We start from the raw sequence: 19,018 nt of genomic DNA, 5'->3' as shown, positions 1-19,018 counted from the left end.
ATAAAGAGTACTGTTTTTTATAATACATTTGTGGTATTATTTTACTCTATGATAATAATTTTAAAATTGAGCTCACAGTTCACATATTTTTGCATTCGATGATGTGTCCAGTCTGTTCGCTTGCGACAGCTTATTTATTGAGAAAGTGTTATGAGCTGTAATGAAAACTAGTCTAGCCGAATCAGTTATTACTGATATGAATAGCTACGTTAATTCACCTAGGAGTTGTGATAATACCTTTGAGATGAAAATGGATTTTTAAAATTTGACGTTGGCAAGTTTTTACTCATAGAATGTGATCATGGCTTTAATCTTATACTAAATGTGCTACATGTACGTGTATATGCTTTATTGGTTTGTCTACCTACTTCAAATGATGCTATATTAAAGCAGTTTGTAATGTCTCCTTTATCTGCTTTGTGTCTCGATAATTTTGACTCCCATCTCAACAGTTATTACTATCACTCTTTCTCTGTAATAGCTTGATCACGAGAAAGAGGCAATTATTGGAGGGTATGTTCTGGAACAAGATGGAAAGAAGTGGAATAGATGCTGGTATGTGGTAGGCAAAGACCTGGCACTCTACAAGTTTAAAGCTCATGAGGTAATGGGGTGGAAGTGAGTCACACGGTTCACCTTATTCAGCTGTACTCTGTAATTCTGTATGCCTTGTTTGTAGTATAGTGTTCATACCAAGTAGTAGGGTAGATGACGTAAGATTAGCTAAAGCTATGCATATCATAAAACACACAAAATTTAATTAGAGTCATGGTGGAGGGTTAATGGTAGCTAGGATAAGAGTACATCCTGACTTCACTATTCCATTGATGAGTTCTTTATCAATGTTTGTTGTTCACAGGATATTAAAGCAAATGAAACAGTCCCACTACCTGGTTACCGTGTGACTAGTGATAGAGCTTCCATGACGATTAACCTTATCCATCATCAAGCAAAGAAGAAACTTAACCTTTCATTCAAAACAGAAAATCTTGCCGACTTTGAAACGTAAGGCACATCCTTATAAACATTAGTGCTTACAAGTTCATTATTATTATTATTATTGTTTTTATACGTAGGTGGGTTGAAGTAGTTGAAAAGGCAGCACAGATGGAGGTATGTGAAGTACCAGTCAATCAAGACAATCGTATGTCAGTCTCTTATGGAAGCAAGAACAGGGTCCGCTCTAAAAGTCTTCAAGATATTGTTGATTCTGAAGAACCCGTACCAGCTCCATTGACACCCCAAAGCACCAGAGTGAATAAAACACTTTTGTATTAACTATTTGTCATTTGTAGCGATAGTGATTGTATAATGATGTTGTTTGTGTGTGTGTGTGTGTGTACTGTTGCTTGAGTTATGTTTCACTATAGATGTATTCGTATCTCTGTATGTGTGTGTGTGTGTATGTGTGGATTCTTTTTATATCATACTGTCCAAGTTTTGTAGTGTTCAAGCATTTATAGAAGCTTTTATCACTGGTCATTATTAACTATGATATTATACATACATATTACTGATTATTTTATTAATTTTGTATTATAACTTCATAAAGAGAACAAGCTTCAAAGCATTTGTGCCCGAGGCTAATTGCGATAGATCTAATCTGGTCAATAATAATGTGTCTTTGTCAAGCTTTGTGCCAATTAAGTATAGAAACACTAAAGGGTGAACATCCACACCTAGTATTCATGCCATAATTAGCCATTCAAGACATGGTCAACACGTGCAGGTAATGATGCAAACTCTGCTTCAGCTAACATAACAGTGTAGGCCTATAATTACTGTTAGGCTGCAATGTACTTTTGTGTTAGTTATAACAGAGGTTACATTACCTGCATGTACTAGCCATGTCTTGAATGGGTCAGATCATTCTGGAGACAGGATGTCCCTAAATAAACTTGGCAGTTCCCAATTCTCATGCTAGATGTTCTTATTATAGTATTTTCAATCATGTACTATAATTATGCCAAGTTTCTGCAAAAGGGATGGGGACAAATTATGTCTTGCTACGATTGCTATTAAAGGCATAGCATTTTTGATTTAAGGTTACATTTGTGACAACGTGTGCTTTTTAGTACAGGAAGAGGATTGACATCTAACTGGATTTATTAATGTACACAATGCACCAGATCTGGTTCAGACTGGTTGACCCCTGATTGCTAGGTCAACAGGAAGAGGTGGGACCAATCTATTTGCTGCAAATATAAAGAGCGAGTTTGCTTGGCTGTAAATCATAATCTTGCTAATTAGACTCTGGAAAAGCTATGGACAACTACAGAATACTGAAAAAGATTGGTAGCGGCAGCTTTGCTAAAGTCTACACTGCTCTTGACAAGACTACAAATGAAAAGGTAAGAGAAAGAAACTGTCTGGATGGATCCGATTGATTCCATTTTCATTTTAGGTCGCTCTTAAAGTGATCAACAAGGCCAACATCTCATCTGGAAAGCTTCGAGAGAGGCTGGAACGAGAAATAGAGAACATGAAAACTCTTAAGCACAAACACATCGTCTCTTATTATGACAGTAAGTTCCCTAGCGCTTGTAGCCTGACCCGAGTCATGCCTCTTTTCTTGAATAGGTTTCGAAACAGAGAAAGAAATGTGTATCGCTATGGAATATGTATCTGGTGGCGAGCTATTTGACTACATTGCAGAGAAGCAAGGGCTAGGCGAAACAGAAGCAAGGCGCTTGTTCTCACAGATTGCTTGTGCTGTCCACCACTGTCACTTGGTAAGTAGACACTATGACCCACATGCATGCTACATTCATGCACAAAGAATGATCGCATGCCATCAGTTGTATAGAATAGAATATTCATTGACTTTTTGTTTACTTTCTTTTATTCATTGAATAGAACAATATATCTCACCGTGACCTTAAACTCGAGAACATTCTCCTGACGGAATCAAAGCAAGCCAAAGTCATCGACTTTGGATTCTCAAAAGAGACTCATCCCAACGCAATGACTGCAACGTATTGTGGCAGTGCACTGTACGCTTCACCAGAAATGATCATTGGAAAGCCATACCAGGGACCAGAGTGTGATGTATGGAGCTTAGGAATCATCCTGTTTGGCATGTTAACCGCATGCATGCCATTCGATGACTCTAACTGGGGCAGCTTCATAACTAGCATCAGCCGATCAGACTATCCTGAACCACCAAACACATCACAAAGTGAGTAGTAGATAATATAACTTACTTGCAAATCATGGCTTTTCATAACATATACAAAAGTATTGTTTTGTTATTATTGTGGATGATGAGTTATGATGCACTTTTTGTTTCTTCTATAGATGCTAAACACCTCATTTCAAGGATGCTTGATCCATGTGCAGCTACTCGTGCAACTATCAGTGAAGTACTCAGTCATCCATGGCTCAACCCAGCTCCAAGGAAAAGCTCACTTCAGTTACCACCACTGGCCAGGAGACGACAGGGCATCTCTCACTCCAAAAGCATTGCATTGGAAATCACTAAGAGCATCATGACTGAAGCTGGACTATCATGCACCTGTGACTGCCACTCCAGAAGTGAAATGCGTGATTCAGCTATAAGACTTCACTGCGAGAGTTGTGAACCAATGAGTCCAACTGAAGGAAAAAGCAGACCACTGGACAACAGTTCTTCAACAATGCAGAGCACTACCAGCTTATGCAGTAGCGGATATTCATCTAGTACAGAGTCGCTAGTCACTTCACCTCCTGCTCTAACTCAATCATCATATACCAAACCTGTTCCTGCTAACAGTGAACTTGTTGATATTGTTTTTGTATAATAACTTTCGTATGCATGAAATTCACTCTCACACACACACAAATAATTATGCACTAAGAACATATCACCATCTATTACTAATATCACTTTTTTATCACATTCTGACTGGTATTTTTTATGTTGTTTTTTGTGTACCTCCATTGTTCTGTACAAATTTATTGTGTGAACAATAATTGTTAATTCTAACACAATTATAATAACAATGATGGCAATATGGCTACCACCAGTGTGAATATTGTTAAGTTATTCTCAAGAAAAGCAGGATCAGTATCACAGCGGCCTACTGCTGGTCAACTGATAAGAAAATGGAGTGAAATATTTAAGAGTCATGACATAGAGGACTATAAACTCTCTGCGGAATATCTTGTTGACTACATAATATGCAACAGCAAAAGGAAGAAGGTAGACTATAGTATTGAATTACACAGTACGTCTGTGTATATAATTGATAGTAATACACTATGTAAATCTGTAGTAGCCATCTGCTCACTAGAAGCTTGATAAGACTCATTTGGGAGTAATCAATGTCACATACAACGATAATTATATTGACTGAACACATGTAATGCACCACAGGTGCCAGGTGGTGTTCCGTAAATCCCTTTTACAGGGCAGGTGTATCAATTCGTATGTTTTCGGTAGCAGTATCTGTCAACTCTTATTCCCAAACACTATCATAGCCTTGTAGATCAGACTCTTCCTCTGTAGCCATTTTAAAAGTGTCTATAATGGAATTCCTCATTTGTTTACTGTGTATATGATCTCTTGATGATATAGACTACTTCACAGAGCAGTGCTAATTCTCTGGATCATCCCATGAATAATAACGTCGTTTGCAATTGTTGTTGTTTTTTATTTTTCTATTTTATGTGAGCATACAAAGTTAATTTGTTTATTTCAGCTATTTTTGTTTATATACTAGGAACAAACTTTGTCAGAGAAACAGATTGACGACATTGAGTTTCTCTGTTTAAAAAGACTGAAAAGGTTGTGAATTAATGTTTTCTAACAATATATTAAGACCACTCTAGAATCCCTGTCCAGTACATAATAGGCGAATGGGACTTTAGAAAGACTAAATTGGCTATAAAAGAGCCCGTTTTTATTCCTAGGCCAGAAACAGAGGTATACTTACTAGGTTTAAATGATAATTACTTTATACTGGTAGGTATTGGTTGAGCATATTTTGAATTTTTTGCAAAATCACCATTGTCGCCAAAAATTAGATTTTCTAGAGCTATGCTGTGGAAGTGGAGCCATCTCAGTATCACTGCTAAAAGAGAATGAATCAGTATGAATCAGTATGAATCAGTATGGTGATGCATATACATGTACACGTTTTTTTGCTGTGTAGAAAGTTTGAGCTGATTCCAATCAAAATTAGATTTTTTACAAATTTTTAAAGTTGCTCCAAAATTGGGTCAAAGTCCCTGTACTATAGTACATGGTCTCGGGCCAAATTTTGCCAAAAATGAAAAATAAAGAATTCTCCATTTTTATACTATTCTCTGATGCATATACATGTTCTTATGTTGTGTAGAAAGTTTGAGCTGATTCCGATCAAATTTGGATTTTTTATGAATTTTTAAAGTTGCTCTAAATGTCATGTACCTGCATAGTTTGTGCTTGTCAACTTTATGTGGGAAACTCTGTACTATAACATAACATTATTGACTCATATCCTCTATTAGCTCAGTGGCTATGCAACAGATATATTACCCAAAGCAGTTGAACTTACCAAAGAAAATTCAATTAGGTGAATAGATCATTAAAATGTTGTAGTTATTTTATCATTACTAATAGTATGACAGATAACTGTACATACATGCACACTAAGACCTTTAATGTAGATTATGCCCTAGAGACTGGGTACAATATTTCCGTTTGCCTTCATTTCTTGGACCAAAAACCAAATTAATATAGCCATTGTGTATATACGTGCATTATGTAGGTTTTGTTATGAATTCCTGTGGCTAATTTTCATACCTTTATAAATGCCTATGACAGATATATTACTAATATGAATCTCGCTCGGTAACGCAATCCATTGTCTAGACATGAGCTATTAATACTATTTTATAGAAATGAAGTAGATCAAAGGCTAATTGTTACCAAAGCACCAATAACTGATCTGATGAGTGATACAGAACTTGAGTCCAGATTTGACTTTATAGTCAGTAATCCACCTTACATACCCAGTGGGGTCATTCCTATGCTACAACCGGAAATCACCAAGTATGTGATGCTAATTTGTATTCTCATTTCAACTCTTGTGCACTGTTATGACTCTGGGATAGACTGATCCTAATTATTAAAAAATTTGCTTGTAATCTGTATATACTAATCCATGGATTGTTTCCTTTAAGATATGAATCGCACATTGCGTTGGATGGAGGAGAAGATGGAATGTCTGTCATTAGAGAAGTCTTAAAAGCTAGCAGTCATCTACTGAAAGCACTAGGGTAAGAGACTGTAGTGTATTCGGAAGAGCCATTGTGTACACGTACAAAGAAGATAAAGGATTCAATTGGTTGATCAATAGGTATCTTTGGTTGGAGACAGGACATGAGCAGGACATTATATCACTAGTCGTTACCTGTTGTCTCGATAATTTGTTATATTTGAATAACTTTCCTGACTACACCGGAAGGTAAAATACACTGTATGACCTAAAATGAAAATTATAGTGAAATGTATGCATGACAGGTTTAGATTTCATCTATTGCAAAGAAATGAATGAATTACCAGTTCAGTAAACTCTAAACTGTTGTACTATGTACATTATTGTGATAGTTGGAGTATAACAATAATGGTTCACTATTATAATGAGTAACGGTATGTACATGTAAATGTATGTATATTAATTGTCGGTGTACTCTTGATTGTAATCATATTGATTCATCTGCTTCCTTCATGAGACAAGAAAGGAGAAAGAGGAAGTTGAGTATAGCATGACTAAGGGAAGGAGAACAGAGAGAGGAAATGACTGATGGCAGTGAGATTAAAGGAGTGATCGTGGATGGTATGTATTATGAGAGGGAAAGAGTAAAAGGAAAGAGGAGGAAGAGTTTGAAAATGAAAACAAAACTAGTGGGAATATATTCTGTATTAACTTACTAAAGGAAAATGAAAACTTTGAAGTTGTATTTTAGACAAAAATGAGTCCTATAGGCTAATGACTTCATAAGTGTCTTTTATTTTTAATTTAGTATTTTTACACTTCATTTCTACCTTTTTGACACATCATTCAAGTGTTTAGCGGCCAGGGTTTCCTAAAAGCATGCTAAGTGAGCTAAACAGCTTACTAAGTGAGCTAAACAGCTTACTAAGTGAGCTTCATGAGCTGACAGCACTACAATGTAGTAAATGGCTTTTGGAGCAACTTTAAAAATTAATTCGTAAAAAATTGAAATCTATTCAAACTTGCTACACAACATATGTGTATCAGAAACAGGTATAAAAATGGAGAATTCTCTACTTTTCAATTTTGATGAAATTCGGCCTGTTCATTTGTTCTCCTAACTGTATTATATAGTAATTAAACAAGCACTGGCATATAGTAGAGGCTTCTTAGTTGTACTCCACACTCAAGGGATTCATAAATGGTATGTGTGATCCAGTGTCACATTGACTTATTCTTTATAAAGAGTTACTAATTGAGTAGAATTTAGCACTTAGCTGTGTGTGACTTTTAGCATATGATATGTGTCCTTTGGACCATTATTATAATTATATCATCACACTTGACGCTTAAGGCATAACCCCAGGCTATGGATATTATTGATACTATAGCAATCGTAACCTAGTAACAGTTTACACTAGTGACAATGTTATTACCAATGTGGCTACAGCTAACTGCACCATGCACTTTAATATTGACAATAACTTAAATATATATATATCCATTTTAAAAAACTATATGTTTACCACTTCATTTATATCATACACATTTGTTCATATCATTGCCACAATTTACAATACCAGTTTGATAGATTGGATGGATGGTTATGAATTAGTTATTGTAAGTCATATTGTGTCACAGGTCTGGCTGCATACCTTGAATAGCTGTCTAATTAATAATGTCTCAATCTCCTTAGTTACACAATGAATGTTGTAGACCTGCTGTACTGGAGAGCCTGCATTAGCAGCCACATGTCATGAATAACTCAAAATCAGGTTCATGAACTTCCTGATTTAAGTTGTAAATCTGTTTTCACACCTTTTTTAGACCTCTATTGGTATAAACAAACATGAATCTTTCCTGGCTTCACTACAAATCGATAGTGCCCAGTTGTAGCAGTTCTAAAACTCATGGCACACCTGGGCTACTATGATTTGTATTATCAACATTGCACATTTCCGGTTACAAGAAATATTAGGCTTGGTAGTATGATTATTTCTAAAGCGTAATGTCATCATATATTATATTGATTTCATTTACCAATTAATATGATCAAATATGAGGTAGGAGTGCTCCCTAACGTTAATTATAGTAAACTAACAATTTCTGATATCAACTCAACCAGATAATCGTGATACCATATATGCTCGTTATTTACTCGTGTACAGCGAAAAATCACGTACTAACTTATAGGCTGGTCACTTTAATGCATATGCTCATTTTGATACTCTTAAATGTACACGTAGTCTATTTCTAAAAGTTAAATCAGACTTATAATCAATGATTGACCACAGCAGTCATCCTTGTCCAAACTACAATGAAGAGGAGATTACATCATATACTTCACACATACAAGAGACTCCGTTGGTTGGCGCCTCGTCCTAACTGATATGGTCATACCCTTACCTCAGTCGTGATGTAAGAGGAGCAGCTGATGTCATTTGATGTGATTGTTAGACGGAGGGATCATTCCTCAGGTTACACCTGTCTATCCCACTGCCCGATATTAATGTAAACCATTGCTTTAATTATTAAATTCTTTAGTGTTGTGTTACTACAGGAGACTAAGAGTGCATGTGCAAAGTGCGTCTGCCAGGACACGTGAAACATGTAATGTGGCATGTACATGTACTGTGATTGGTTCACATAAACTGAACGACAATAAGAAGTATTGTCATGTACTTTTTTCACTAGTAAACATCCGGACACATAACTGTGGGTAAAGCAATGCACTCAAATAGATTACTGTGACATGCTTTACAAAACACTCTTCATTTTTTTCCTGCGATTAATTACTTGTTCTAATCATCACAGATCACGACTATTATAGCCAACGAGTAATGAAGGAAATAAAAAGGTGAGCCCCCATTCCAAGCTACTACCAACTGACTATATCACTAATACATGCAAATACTTTAATAGTCTTAGGCATGTACACTGTGCGTGATGCATGACTCACACACATCGGGTAATCTTGTTCAATCTGTGTACAATCAAATGCCAAGTCAGCTATATAATGCGGTGGTTATGTTAGTAATAGAAGTGTAATGGGAATTTAATAGGTTATTGTAATATTGAGGGGGAGAGGAGTAGGTGCAGATAACACTTTTGATTGATCATATTTGAAAGAACAGACCCACATGGAGCCGTAAATAAACAATTAAAGTCATTAATGATTATTTTATTGCAGTAATGATAGCAATGTCATTATATCAGTCGGCATGCTCACTTTATGAAAAGGAGAAGGATTCACTCTGACAGCAAACATGAGTAGGTAGCAATGACTGTCAATAATTATGTATCACCCCGCTACAGTGTATGCAACACAAAGTATGACAATAGATCATACTTCTGGCTAGTAAGTATGGCTATCTAGCTGGTGAAGTAATGTTTGGAAAATGCTGTACTTTCATAATAATGTTATGAAAGTACAAAATAATACAAAAGGGGACAGTTGTCCCTCCAAAAATTGTAATTCCAACTGATTAATGATTTGTAATTACAAAAGGTATTATTTCTTTATAAACTAGGAAAACATAGTAATATCATCGTGGGGCGTACCATAATCATAACTTTATTTTTGGGTGTAAAATCATATACTAACATTATGCAAAGTTTTCATTTCAAATAGTTGGTTATATTAGCAAATCTTCCATACACAAAAATCAATAATAATAATAATTATTATTATTATTGATAATAATAATACTTGTATGATAAATTTCATTTTTTGGGAAAATCAAAATTACTTAATGAAAATTGTTAATACTATTATAAATTGGTATTATAGTAGCTGTAGCATGAAAAAAAAAAGCTAAGTCCTTGCAAATGAGAAACACTACCTATAAATGGACAGAAAGCAACAGTCATTAATTTTGGATGAAAAAGCCCTACATACCACTTATCTCCTTCTTCTACTGTTTCCCCTCCTCTCTCCTTCTCTTCCTCCCCTTGACCCTGCTCCTCTGTGTACTTGTCTTCTCCTTCCCTTCCCCCCTGTCTCTGGCGATACCTCCTGTGAATAAATGGCAGCTTGTAGAGTGGACCCATACGGTTGAGGTGGATAATGGTGTCCTTGTAGACAAACCAAATAGAAGCTATTAACAGGAGCATGGCAACCCAACCAAATAACTAGGAAAAAGGAGAGAGAGGGGGAAGAGAGAGAGGAAGAGAGATGGGAGAAGGAAGGAAGAGATTAACAAAGACAGGAAGAAGTGATAAAAATAAGGGAAGAGATAGAGATGGGATAGTTATTACTAGTATAATGCTTACCAGTGACACACTAGGCTGAGCAAAGTTTTGTGCTGCTGGAGGTAAAGTATCAACATCTTGACACATGATGCAATCAGTTCGTCTGGAGTTAAGCAAATCAACAGTGTAGTTCTCTAGCTGAAATGAACCGGCAGACCAGGCTATGTTAGCAAAGATGAAGAAGAATGCTAACAATGAAGTACCAATCAAATCCTACAGTATGGAAAAGGTTACAAGTACATTACTGAGAGTGTCAAAAAGGAGCAATACTTCAATACAAATACAGCATTAAAACTATAGTAACAAGTGATTAGGTACACAAGTAAATGGAGAGGAAGGTAGAAAAAAAACAAAAAATCAACTTACTGCAACTGATAAATATTTGGCGATATCATACCGAGGAACATAAAAGAATATATATACCACGACGGCCAGGATGCCATAGATAAAGGTGACTGTAGTCATAAAGACATAGTATTCTGCAGACCCACTGAACGTCTTTATCTGGTCAGCTGTAAAGCAAGTAATAGGAGCAGAATCATTGAGTGGAGGATCGTATGTGAAGGAGAAAGAGTTGGCACGATAAGGATAGGAGAAGGTCAGTGTAACAGTAGCTGATATATTGAGATTATTGGTATTACATCTAGCTCTACAAGAAAGGAAACACAGAATCAAATTATGTACATGCACATGTACATGTACATATCACATGTCATATTGCAACATGCTGGAGACAATACTGCTGTAGGATTCATTACAATGAAAAATTATACATGACACATGACACCAGAATCCCATTCTAAGGTCAATATCTATCACCTCACAACAATGTCAGAATAAAGTATTGTATAGTTTAATATGCACTGGTTATAAAAGGAGCGTCCATCCTTAAATCATGGAGCCCATCAAGAGATGATACAATTCTGGGCAACTCCTGTGTGTCTATCATCAATGAAGCTTAGCTAGTATGTTTTTATTAGTAAAAATACCTACCATATGCTAGTACTACAGAGTAACTCCAAAAATAGAAGTAATGAGTGGATACCATACCTGCAGCATAAATTAATACATTCCTGCTACACATATCCACAATCCATTAACTGATACACCTTTAAAAAGCATAAGGGGGAATAAAATTTTTAATTGCAATCAGGAAAAAGAGCTGTTGGTATAGAAACAATCAAAAATTATAACAAGAAAACTGTTTAATAATAATAATCAGTACATGAGAGTTACTCCACTCCTAGTGACTGTCATGCCATAACAATTATATTAAGTTAGCTATCACAACAAGGAGTAGGTGTAACCAATTTAGACTGCACTGAAGGACTGATTCCCACACTAGCTTATACTATACCAGTAGGTTACCTTGTAAAGGTGCCAAATCAGGTCCACAAGGCATGTACTGACTTAAAATTTTATTTTTAACGGAATTTAATTCCACGGAAGAGTAAACAATGAATGAAGATTCAAATAATAAGAAGAAAGTGTGCATGTACATGTTATAAGAGTAATAAAAATCAAGTTAAAAACAAATATTACTGCCACACACAAGAATTCCAGTTATAGGAAGCTAATGATTTAATAATTACTCTACAGATATAATGATGCAGCATGAGATGTACGATCAACACAGCGTTATATAAGGCTTATAATGTATTTGCATGCATGAAAGAATAACTACGTACACGTTCAACCGCAGGAATACTACCAACGGAGCACACCCAGCCTAATGACAACTATACAACTCATTGAGATAACAGGAATGAACTGGAATGTCCGATTAATGCTACATTTGTTCCAGTGATTGTTTAGCCATGGTTGAAGACTCCGTAACCTAGTTTAGAATCTAGATTAGCTATGATTAGAAACAGAAGGATGATCTTAGTTGTTTTATAGACAATCAATATCCGGTAACAGTGAATAGATTGGTTATAGTTTAAGTGATTGTGTAGGAACAATATAGGTCAAATTGGAAAGATCCTATTTATGTTAATAACGAAGTCATAAAATCACATGTTGAATGGGATGGAGAACTTAGTGTTACTCTTTTACCAAATAAAAATAATGAAGAGCATTCCAAATGATTCTATTTTAGTCTACAATCAATTGAATTGGTATAGTCATTGGGCCTACAGTAGTACTACGTGTACCAGTATGGCCTTATCTTATGCTCAGGGTTTCTCACAATTAAGGCATGCTAAGCATACAGCTTTTTGAGCAACTTTAAAAATTTGTAAAAAATCTAGTTTTTATCGGAAAGAACTCAAACTTCCTATGCAACACAAGTACATGTATATAGATTTAAAAAATTATAAATTGACAAATTCTCTTGTTTTCATTTTTGATAAAAGTCCTTGTACCATTCTTAAAACCCAGTAGTGAAGTCTCAAAGGACTTAATGGTACAAAATAAGTCAAATGCTTGTCATTCTCAGACACTAATCTGTTATCATATAGCCTTATGCACTAAATATGCAACAACTGCAAGTTTCCACATGCAAAGGAAAGGTCATGCGCCAGAGAATCAGTTAAAAAGTGTGCAGCCAGAGAGAGCACAAGACACATACATTACATAACTAAGAGCAGTGCATGTACGCACACTCACATAATCCAGTTAATACAAACTACTGATGTGTACTAGTAGGGATAGAGACATAGAGTGAGTAGATGCTCATCATTCCTATGTCTGACTCTGGCTATTTATAGTAACAGCTATGTCGTAACAATTATGTCAGACTCCGGCTATTTATAGCAGCAATTAAACTAAGCAAGGAATATCAATGGCATTAGCTTGAATCAATGATTCCAAGAACTATTATATTTCCAAGCTGTAGTACTACATTGTGTTGTATTAATATATGATAACAGTAGTTATAAACATCCCATTTAGTGATAATCAAGTAAAAGACCAACTATTAGTAATAATTTGTGTCATGTGACTTGTATAATTACATAAAACTAATGGACTATAGCTAATACTAGTATATCAATAATTACTGTACAGTAACATGAAAGAATGACCAGATATTATTGTAAACGTGACACAAGACTTACTGATTGGTAGATCCACTGCTACTGAACCCAGCTGTCAGTGAAAAGGCAAGAAGACACAAGAACTAAAGTTAATAAAAGGAAGAGATGAAAATAAAATTACAATATCATAATCTTGCAATTAAATATATAGAAATTATACAGTTGAGTTGGTTGGTGTTACATTAAGCACACAAAGCAATGAACAAGGTATATTAAATAAATTACAATGTCACAGTGATGTCTACAAGTCATGTCTAATCATGATGTCTACACCAGCTCTATGACTTTGGATAAACACATTTCACTTTCATTGGCTCGCTATCCACTAACCTAATTATATCGTCTTACTATTGAATGCCGAATTCTCAATAATATCAATGTATTACCGGTATTTTAATAATACATCATGATAATAATAATAATAACTAGGAGAATTAAGGGGTAATAAAACATTAATGGGCTCCACCTCCTAACCTCCAAATGTACAAACGTACAGAAATACTTTACCAAAAATAAAATTTACTGCAATAGCAATAATAATGTTTGTTTGAAACGAAAACCTCCTTATAAAGAAACAGAAACCAGAAACACTTTACATCAATTAAACATTTAAATAAAGTGCATGCATCTTTGCTTTGTAGTCTTGCAAATGCACCCATCATTAAAAACAATATAATACTTTCTGACCAAACTAGATCTATTTAAAAAAACTTACTATCAGTATGATACGGAGGAATCCAATTGGCTCCAAAAGGATCCTAAGGTTAATAGATATCTTTTGACCTATTTTGATGTCTCCCAGTTTCTCTAGCGTTCCTCTAGCTCCACTGAGCCTCCCACCATCTTGCACTTGCCCTTCAGACATTATGAAACCAAACTAGTTTTGCTTGCTGATTTTGTGGGGCGTAGATAAAGATAGAACCATAGATAAAACTAAACAAAACACTGGGGGTGTGGTGTCACGCCCATTTTGATCACATGTCAGTTTTTAATTTACATCCACAATATGGAGATACACTGGAGAGCTCCTCTTCAACCGAAAGGTTTCTTGAAGATCGTTGAAATGGTAACTTAGTGTCTTTGTGAACTATTTGAGTGTGTAATATACGGGTTAAGCTTAATGGCTAGATGATACTAAGGATAGATGTACATGTACATGTTTATTCTTAAATGTATACATATTATATATAGAATTTTACACTGTACAGTATGTATCTTTACATGTATAAGGAATAATTTTTTAAGCTTTACTAATTGCAATAAATAGCTATAAACTATAATGCACTTATGTTGTCAGCCAATTTTTGTGTTAGCCAATTTTTAAAATGAGTATATATTTGAATTTCGGGCTACAAGGCATTTCCATGTGTATATTCTTTTATTCTGTACAGATAATAGCTTTATTGGCTTTATCATTGGTGGCTGGTTTTACTGCAACTAATAGGGCTGAGTGCAATCGGTGGAATGGAACCAAAGGTAAATTACGTGTATTAAGTTTTTGATCTTATTCCAGTCAAATTTGGATTTTAAAAAAATTTTTTTATAGTTGCTCAAAATTTTCGTCAAAGGCCATGTGTGTACATGGTATTTTGTCAAAAATTTTAAGGAAGAAATTTATAATTTTAAAAGTTCCTTTTATACAATAGAGCTGGATTTCTCATACAAAGTATGCCAAGTGAAGTAAAAAGCATGAGCTTAATATGAGCTGACAAGCTTATGGCATATGGAGCAACTTTAAAAATTCATAACAAATCCATTCTTGATTGGAATCAGCTCAAACTTTCTACACAACATAAGAACATGTATATGTATCTGAAAATATTATAAAAATGGAGAATTCTCTACTTTTCAATTTTGGCGAAATTTGGCTCGAGACCATGTACTATAGTACAGGGATTTTTACCCAATTTTGGAGCAACTTCAAAAATTCGTAAAAAAATCTAATTTTCATTGGAATCAGCTCAAACTTTCTACATAACATAAGAACATGTATATGCATCAGAATATAGTATAAAAATGGAGAATTCTCTCCTTTTCAATTTTGGTGTAATTTAGCCCGCGACCCTGTACTATAGTACAGGGATTTTTACCCAATTTTGAAGCAACTTTAGAAATTCGTAAAAAAATCCAATCTTGATTGGAATCAGCTCAAACTTTCTACACAACATAAGAACATGTATATGTATCAATAATATTATAAAAATGGAGAATTCTCAACTTTTTAATTTTTGCAAAATTTGGCCCAAGACCATGTACAGGGACTTTAACCAGATTTTTGGACAACTTTAAAAATTTATAAAAAAATTTATGTTATACTGTATAATAGTCTATTTTTTCTTTCTGATCATTGCACAGTTTGCCAGATAACTGCCAAGGCCAGTTATCCCTATACAATAGTCGATGTTACTTACCAACCATCCTGTGAAGCTAATGCAACATCTGAAGCTCTTAGTGGCGACTATAAGCAAGCAGCTGAGTTCTTTGTGGCCTGGGGCTCCCTGACTCTATTCTATGGGATCATTGCTATACTAGTATACATGTTTGCTACTGCTAACAGCAAGTGGGAGTGGGTTATCAACTACCTCATTTTGGTGGTGAGTTATCAACCATTTCTAACACACTGAGTGATTGTTCTTAGAAACTATAAATTTGGTTCTCAATTATTATTCCATGCTCAATATGTACATGTACATATTGATCTCCTTATGCTACATTATCTGTGTAAATTAAAATTTAATCATTTACCATTGCTTTCAAAATTTTATGTCCACGTGTTGTTATTGTTATTATTATCATCATCCTAGGATCTGGTATTTCATGTTGTTTGGGTTCTCTGTTGGTTTATAGCATCAGTCGAATGGGCTGTTGTTCAAAACGAAATGAAAAGCTACATCAAGACTAAAGTCATCCATGATAAATATCTGGCAAATAGTTGTAACGATACAACATACAATGAACCAGGATCTTATGCCCAGGCTGCCATTGCTGATGTTAGTTTTATTATTATTTTTAATAACGTTCGTGTCAATATTAATGCAGCAGTTTTTTTGGATGTACATGTACAGTATAGCCTTTATATAATGGACACTTGAAAGTGTCTCTGTTATACAGAGGTGTCCTTTATGTGGAGGTTATTTTATACAGTAAGGAATCTAATTGGTACACTAGGTGCTGTCCGTTAAATGGAGGTGTACGCTATAGAGAGTGTCCATTAAGAGAGGCTATACTATGGGAGCTGTCCTGGCATTTAGTGCTACCATTGTAGCTGTCCAAATTACCTGTGATTTTGTATAAATCATTATAATTATTATTATTCTTTTATTTTGATATGTAGGTATTTGGTTTTACAAGTATTGTTCTGTGGGGTGTTAACATATTCTGGGTGGTCATTGACACCAGTTTCTATTTGCAATGGAAGGCAAAGCGAAGCAGCTCTGGAGAATACAATCAAATATGAAGGAACTTACTTTTTTGATATTATTGTGTTTGATAGAAAAGAAAAGACTGTCTGTTGTGTTTTGCTAATTTTGAGTGACTTTATTGATTGATCTTTTCAAAAAAATTTGAAAATCCTCCAACTGGCCAATGCAAAACATAGTTGTTCTCAATTTGTTGTTCTTCCTGTCGTTTTATGAATGAATAATATTAAGATTAATCATTATACGCTTCATCATCATTTTTACTGTTTATAGTATCATGAGCGGCTGGGAACACGTTCAAGACATGGCAACAATGACGAGCCGTAAGTCTAAGAGTAGCAAGAAAGGATTTGAAGTTTTTACCGAGCACAAGGAGACCCTCGCTCAAAGCCTGGTCTTTTCATTGTCAGATCTTGCAACACGAGCAGCAGGGAAAGGTTTGATAGCCGATGCAGTCAAGGCAGCAGGCAACAAACTGGGACAAGCTACCACAGATAACGAAAGGGCAAAGTTTCTCATATATTCTATCATAAGCAAGCTGAATGTGGATAATGCTGCAGAAATAATGGAAAAATTTCTTGAGTGCTTAGAAGATACTGTTCCAGTTCTCCATACATTCTTGGGTAAGTAGTAAATAGTCTACCTAGACACAAGCATCATAATTTGTGTACAACATATAGATAAAATATACAAGGAAGAGAAAGAGAAAGAAACAAGCCAACCTGAAATGATGATCCTCAAAAAGCACCAGGCAGATATTATCTCAATTTTGGAACACGGTTCCACAGCATCGGTTGCTGGGAAACTGCTGCAGTGTCAAGTCATTTCCCCTGATGAGCATAAAATCTGTGTTGATCCTGGAGCACAGTATGAAGACGTGGCTATTAATAAAATATTAACAGAGATCAGTATATCGATCAAGCTTAACGATGAAAAATTTACAATTTTTGTTGACGATGTTCTTGATGGGATGGGAGGCTCAGCAGAGTACATTGCAAAAATGATGAGTAAGTAGATACATTATACATAGCTGCTAAATTTATTATTTTCTTCTCACAGAAGATGAATACAATGGCACTAGATGAAGTTCCAATGATCAGTATTAGTCTAGTACTTTTAAAACAGAAATAACTTTCATTGTTAATTTAGAATTTATTGTGTCACTACAGTATAGAATATAAATCTAGATATATATATATATAAATTATATATAATTGTTTTATGAATAAACTTATTATGATGATAAACGTATCATAAGTTTTTGTCATGAGCGAGAGTGGAGAACAACAACAAGCTCTAGAAGAAGCGCCGCAACAAAACACGACAGAAATGGCTACCAGAGAATTAAAAGTTTTCAAAGCTAACAAAAAGATGCTTGCTAAACTTTTGGTTCACTCCCTCACGAGATTTTCGTCTCTGGCAGCTCAAGAAGGGATGATAGCCGACGCAGCAGTGGTAGCTGAAAAATTTGGAAAAACGACCACAAAGACTGACAGAGCAGTCTTTTTACTGAGTGCTGTCATGAAAAAGATGGACAGAAAAATTAATGGAGGGGCTGAGGTAATGAAGAAATTCCTTGACAGCATAGAAGATAGCGAATTACTTCATGAATTCCTGAGTAAGCATATTAAATGATAGACATTCTTAGATGTCATGTGTGCATGCAAAGAAATTAGATCTAGATCTATGTATAATATATACATGTACTAGAAGTATTATTATTAGTAATGTATTGCAATAGGTAAAAAGTACGATGAAAAGGGAAAGAAGGGTGAGAAAGAGCTCCTCAAAAGTAACCAGGCAACGATAGTATCGAACCTGGAGTTTGGTCTAGTAACAGTTGCTGGTAAACTGCTGCAGTATGGCGTCATAAATGATGAAGAGCACGGAATGATTGTCGATCCAGCTGCAGATTACAATTCGCTGGCCGTTCGTGACATACTAGAAAGTATAGGTCAACTAATTGAGATATATCCAGATAAGTTCGACAAATTTCTTAGCAACATCCTTGAAAAGATTGGCGGACCAGCGGAAACTCTGGCAGAGAAAATGAGTAAGTGCATATACAGTAGCTGTCTTGATTGATTGTTTAAAATTGAATTTTTCTCCACAGGAGAATCACTGGATGATGACT

The 19,018-nt window shown here is 35.1% G+C and overlaps 6 protein-coding genes across 7 annotated transcripts in view; 5 read left to right on the top strand and 1 right to left on the bottom strand.

Annotated features, from left to right (window-relative positions):
• LOC105312012 (FYVE, RhoGEF and PH domain-containing protein 6-like) overlaps positions 1–1,542 on the top strand; it is a 13,010-nt gene extending 11,468 nt beyond the window's left edge. Inside the window, exons 16-18 of the mRNA XM_019994172.1 lie at positions 482–604; positions 860–1,005; positions 1,077–1,542. Of these exons, the coding sequence (XP_019849731.1) occupies positions 482–604; positions 860–1,005; positions 1,077–1,278 (471 nt within the window). The 3' untranslated portion in view covers positions 1,279–1,542. The remainder of the gene's footprint in view (positions 1–481; positions 605–859; positions 1,006–1,076) is intronic.
• Positions 1,543–2,213: 671 nt separating this feature from the next.
• LOC100638972 (SNF1-related protein kinase catalytic subunit alpha KIN10-like) lies at positions 2,214–3,969 on the top strand. The gene is made up of 5 exons (XM_003384908.3): positions 2,214–2,351; positions 2,405–2,525; positions 2,581–2,732; positions 2,857–3,178; positions 3,298–3,969. Exons 1-5 carry the CDS (start codon positions 2,265–2,267, stop codon positions 3,777–3,779), a joined length of 1,164 nt encoding a protein of 387 aa, XP_003384956.1. The 5' UTR covers positions 2,214–2,264; the 3' UTR covers positions 3,780–3,969.
• Positions 3,970–3,973: 4 nt separating this feature from the next.
• On the top strand, positions 3,974–6,982 carry LOC100638845 (hemK methyltransferase family member 1-like). Its single transcript, XM_003384907.3, has 9 exons — positions 3,974–4,180; positions 4,701–4,765; positions 4,810–4,903; positions 4,947–5,069; positions 5,470–5,534; positions 5,861–6,013; positions 6,145–6,240; positions 6,321–6,428; positions 6,485–6,982. Exons 1-9 carry the CDS (start codon positions 3,992–3,994, stop codon positions 6,516–6,518), a joined length of 927 nt encoding a protein of 308 aa, XP_003384955.1. The 5' UTR covers positions 3,974–3,991; the 3' UTR covers positions 6,519–6,982.
• A 2,812-nt stretch (positions 6,983–9,794) lies between these two features.
• Positions 9,795–14,422, bottom strand: LOC100638716 (synaptophysin-like protein 1). Its single transcript, XM_003384906.3, has 6 exons — positions 14,181–14,422; positions 13,487–13,548; positions 10,797–11,079; positions 10,452–10,643; positions 10,078–10,310; positions 9,795–10,021 (listed from the first exon to the last, which is right to left on the bottom strand). The coding sequence occupies exons 1-6, from the start codon at positions 14,328–14,330 to the stop codon at positions 10,018–10,020; spliced, it is 924 nt and encodes a 307-aa protein (XP_003384954.2). The 5' UTR covers positions 14,331–14,422; the 3' UTR covers positions 9,795–10,017.
• LOC100638587 (synaptophysin-like protein 1) lies at positions 14,423–17,035 on the top strand. The gene is made up of 5 exons (XM_003384905.3): positions 14,423–14,531; positions 14,857–14,941; positions 15,821–16,059; positions 16,270–16,455; positions 16,800–17,035. Exons 1-5 carry the CDS (start codon positions 14,472–14,474, stop codon positions 16,920–16,922), a joined length of 693 nt encoding a protein of 230 aa, XP_003384953.1. The 5' UTR covers positions 14,423–14,471; the 3' UTR covers positions 16,923–17,035.
• Positions 17,036–17,075: 40 nt separating this feature from the next.
• Positions 17,076–18,644, top strand: LOC109580704 (uncharacterized). 2 transcript variants are annotated; one of them, XR_002184322.1, is made up of 4 exons: positions 17,076–17,507; positions 17,565–17,891; positions 17,944–18,502; positions 18,626–18,644. XR_002184322.1 is itself a non-coding variant. In XM_019994169.1 (3 exons), exons 1-3 carry the CDS (start codon positions 17,162–17,164, stop codon positions 17,967–17,969), a joined length of 699 nt encoding a protein of 232 aa, XP_019849728.1. In that variant the 5' UTR covers positions 17,076–17,161; the 3' UTR covers positions 17,970–18,506. The 2 variants fall into 2 exon arrangements, 1 of the variants encoding a protein (XP_019849728.1); XM_019994169.1 differs by lacking the exon at positions 18,626–18,644 and having other exon boundaries at positions 17,944–18,506.
• Positions 18,645–19,018: the final 374 nt, after the last annotated feature.

The sequence above is a fragment of the Amphimedon queenslandica genome, unplaced genomic scaffold, assembly GCF_000090795.2.
Source record: "Amphimedon queenslandica unplaced genomic scaffold, v1.1 AMPQUscaffold_13481, whole genome shotgun sequence".
In the NCBI taxonomy this organism is placed as follows: domain Eukaryota; kingdom Metazoa; phylum Porifera; class Demospongiae; order Haplosclerida; family Niphatidae; genus Amphimedon; species Amphimedon queenslandica.
Note: the sequence above shows the minus strand (reverse complement) of the source record. Positions and strands in the feature narration are given on the sequence as shown.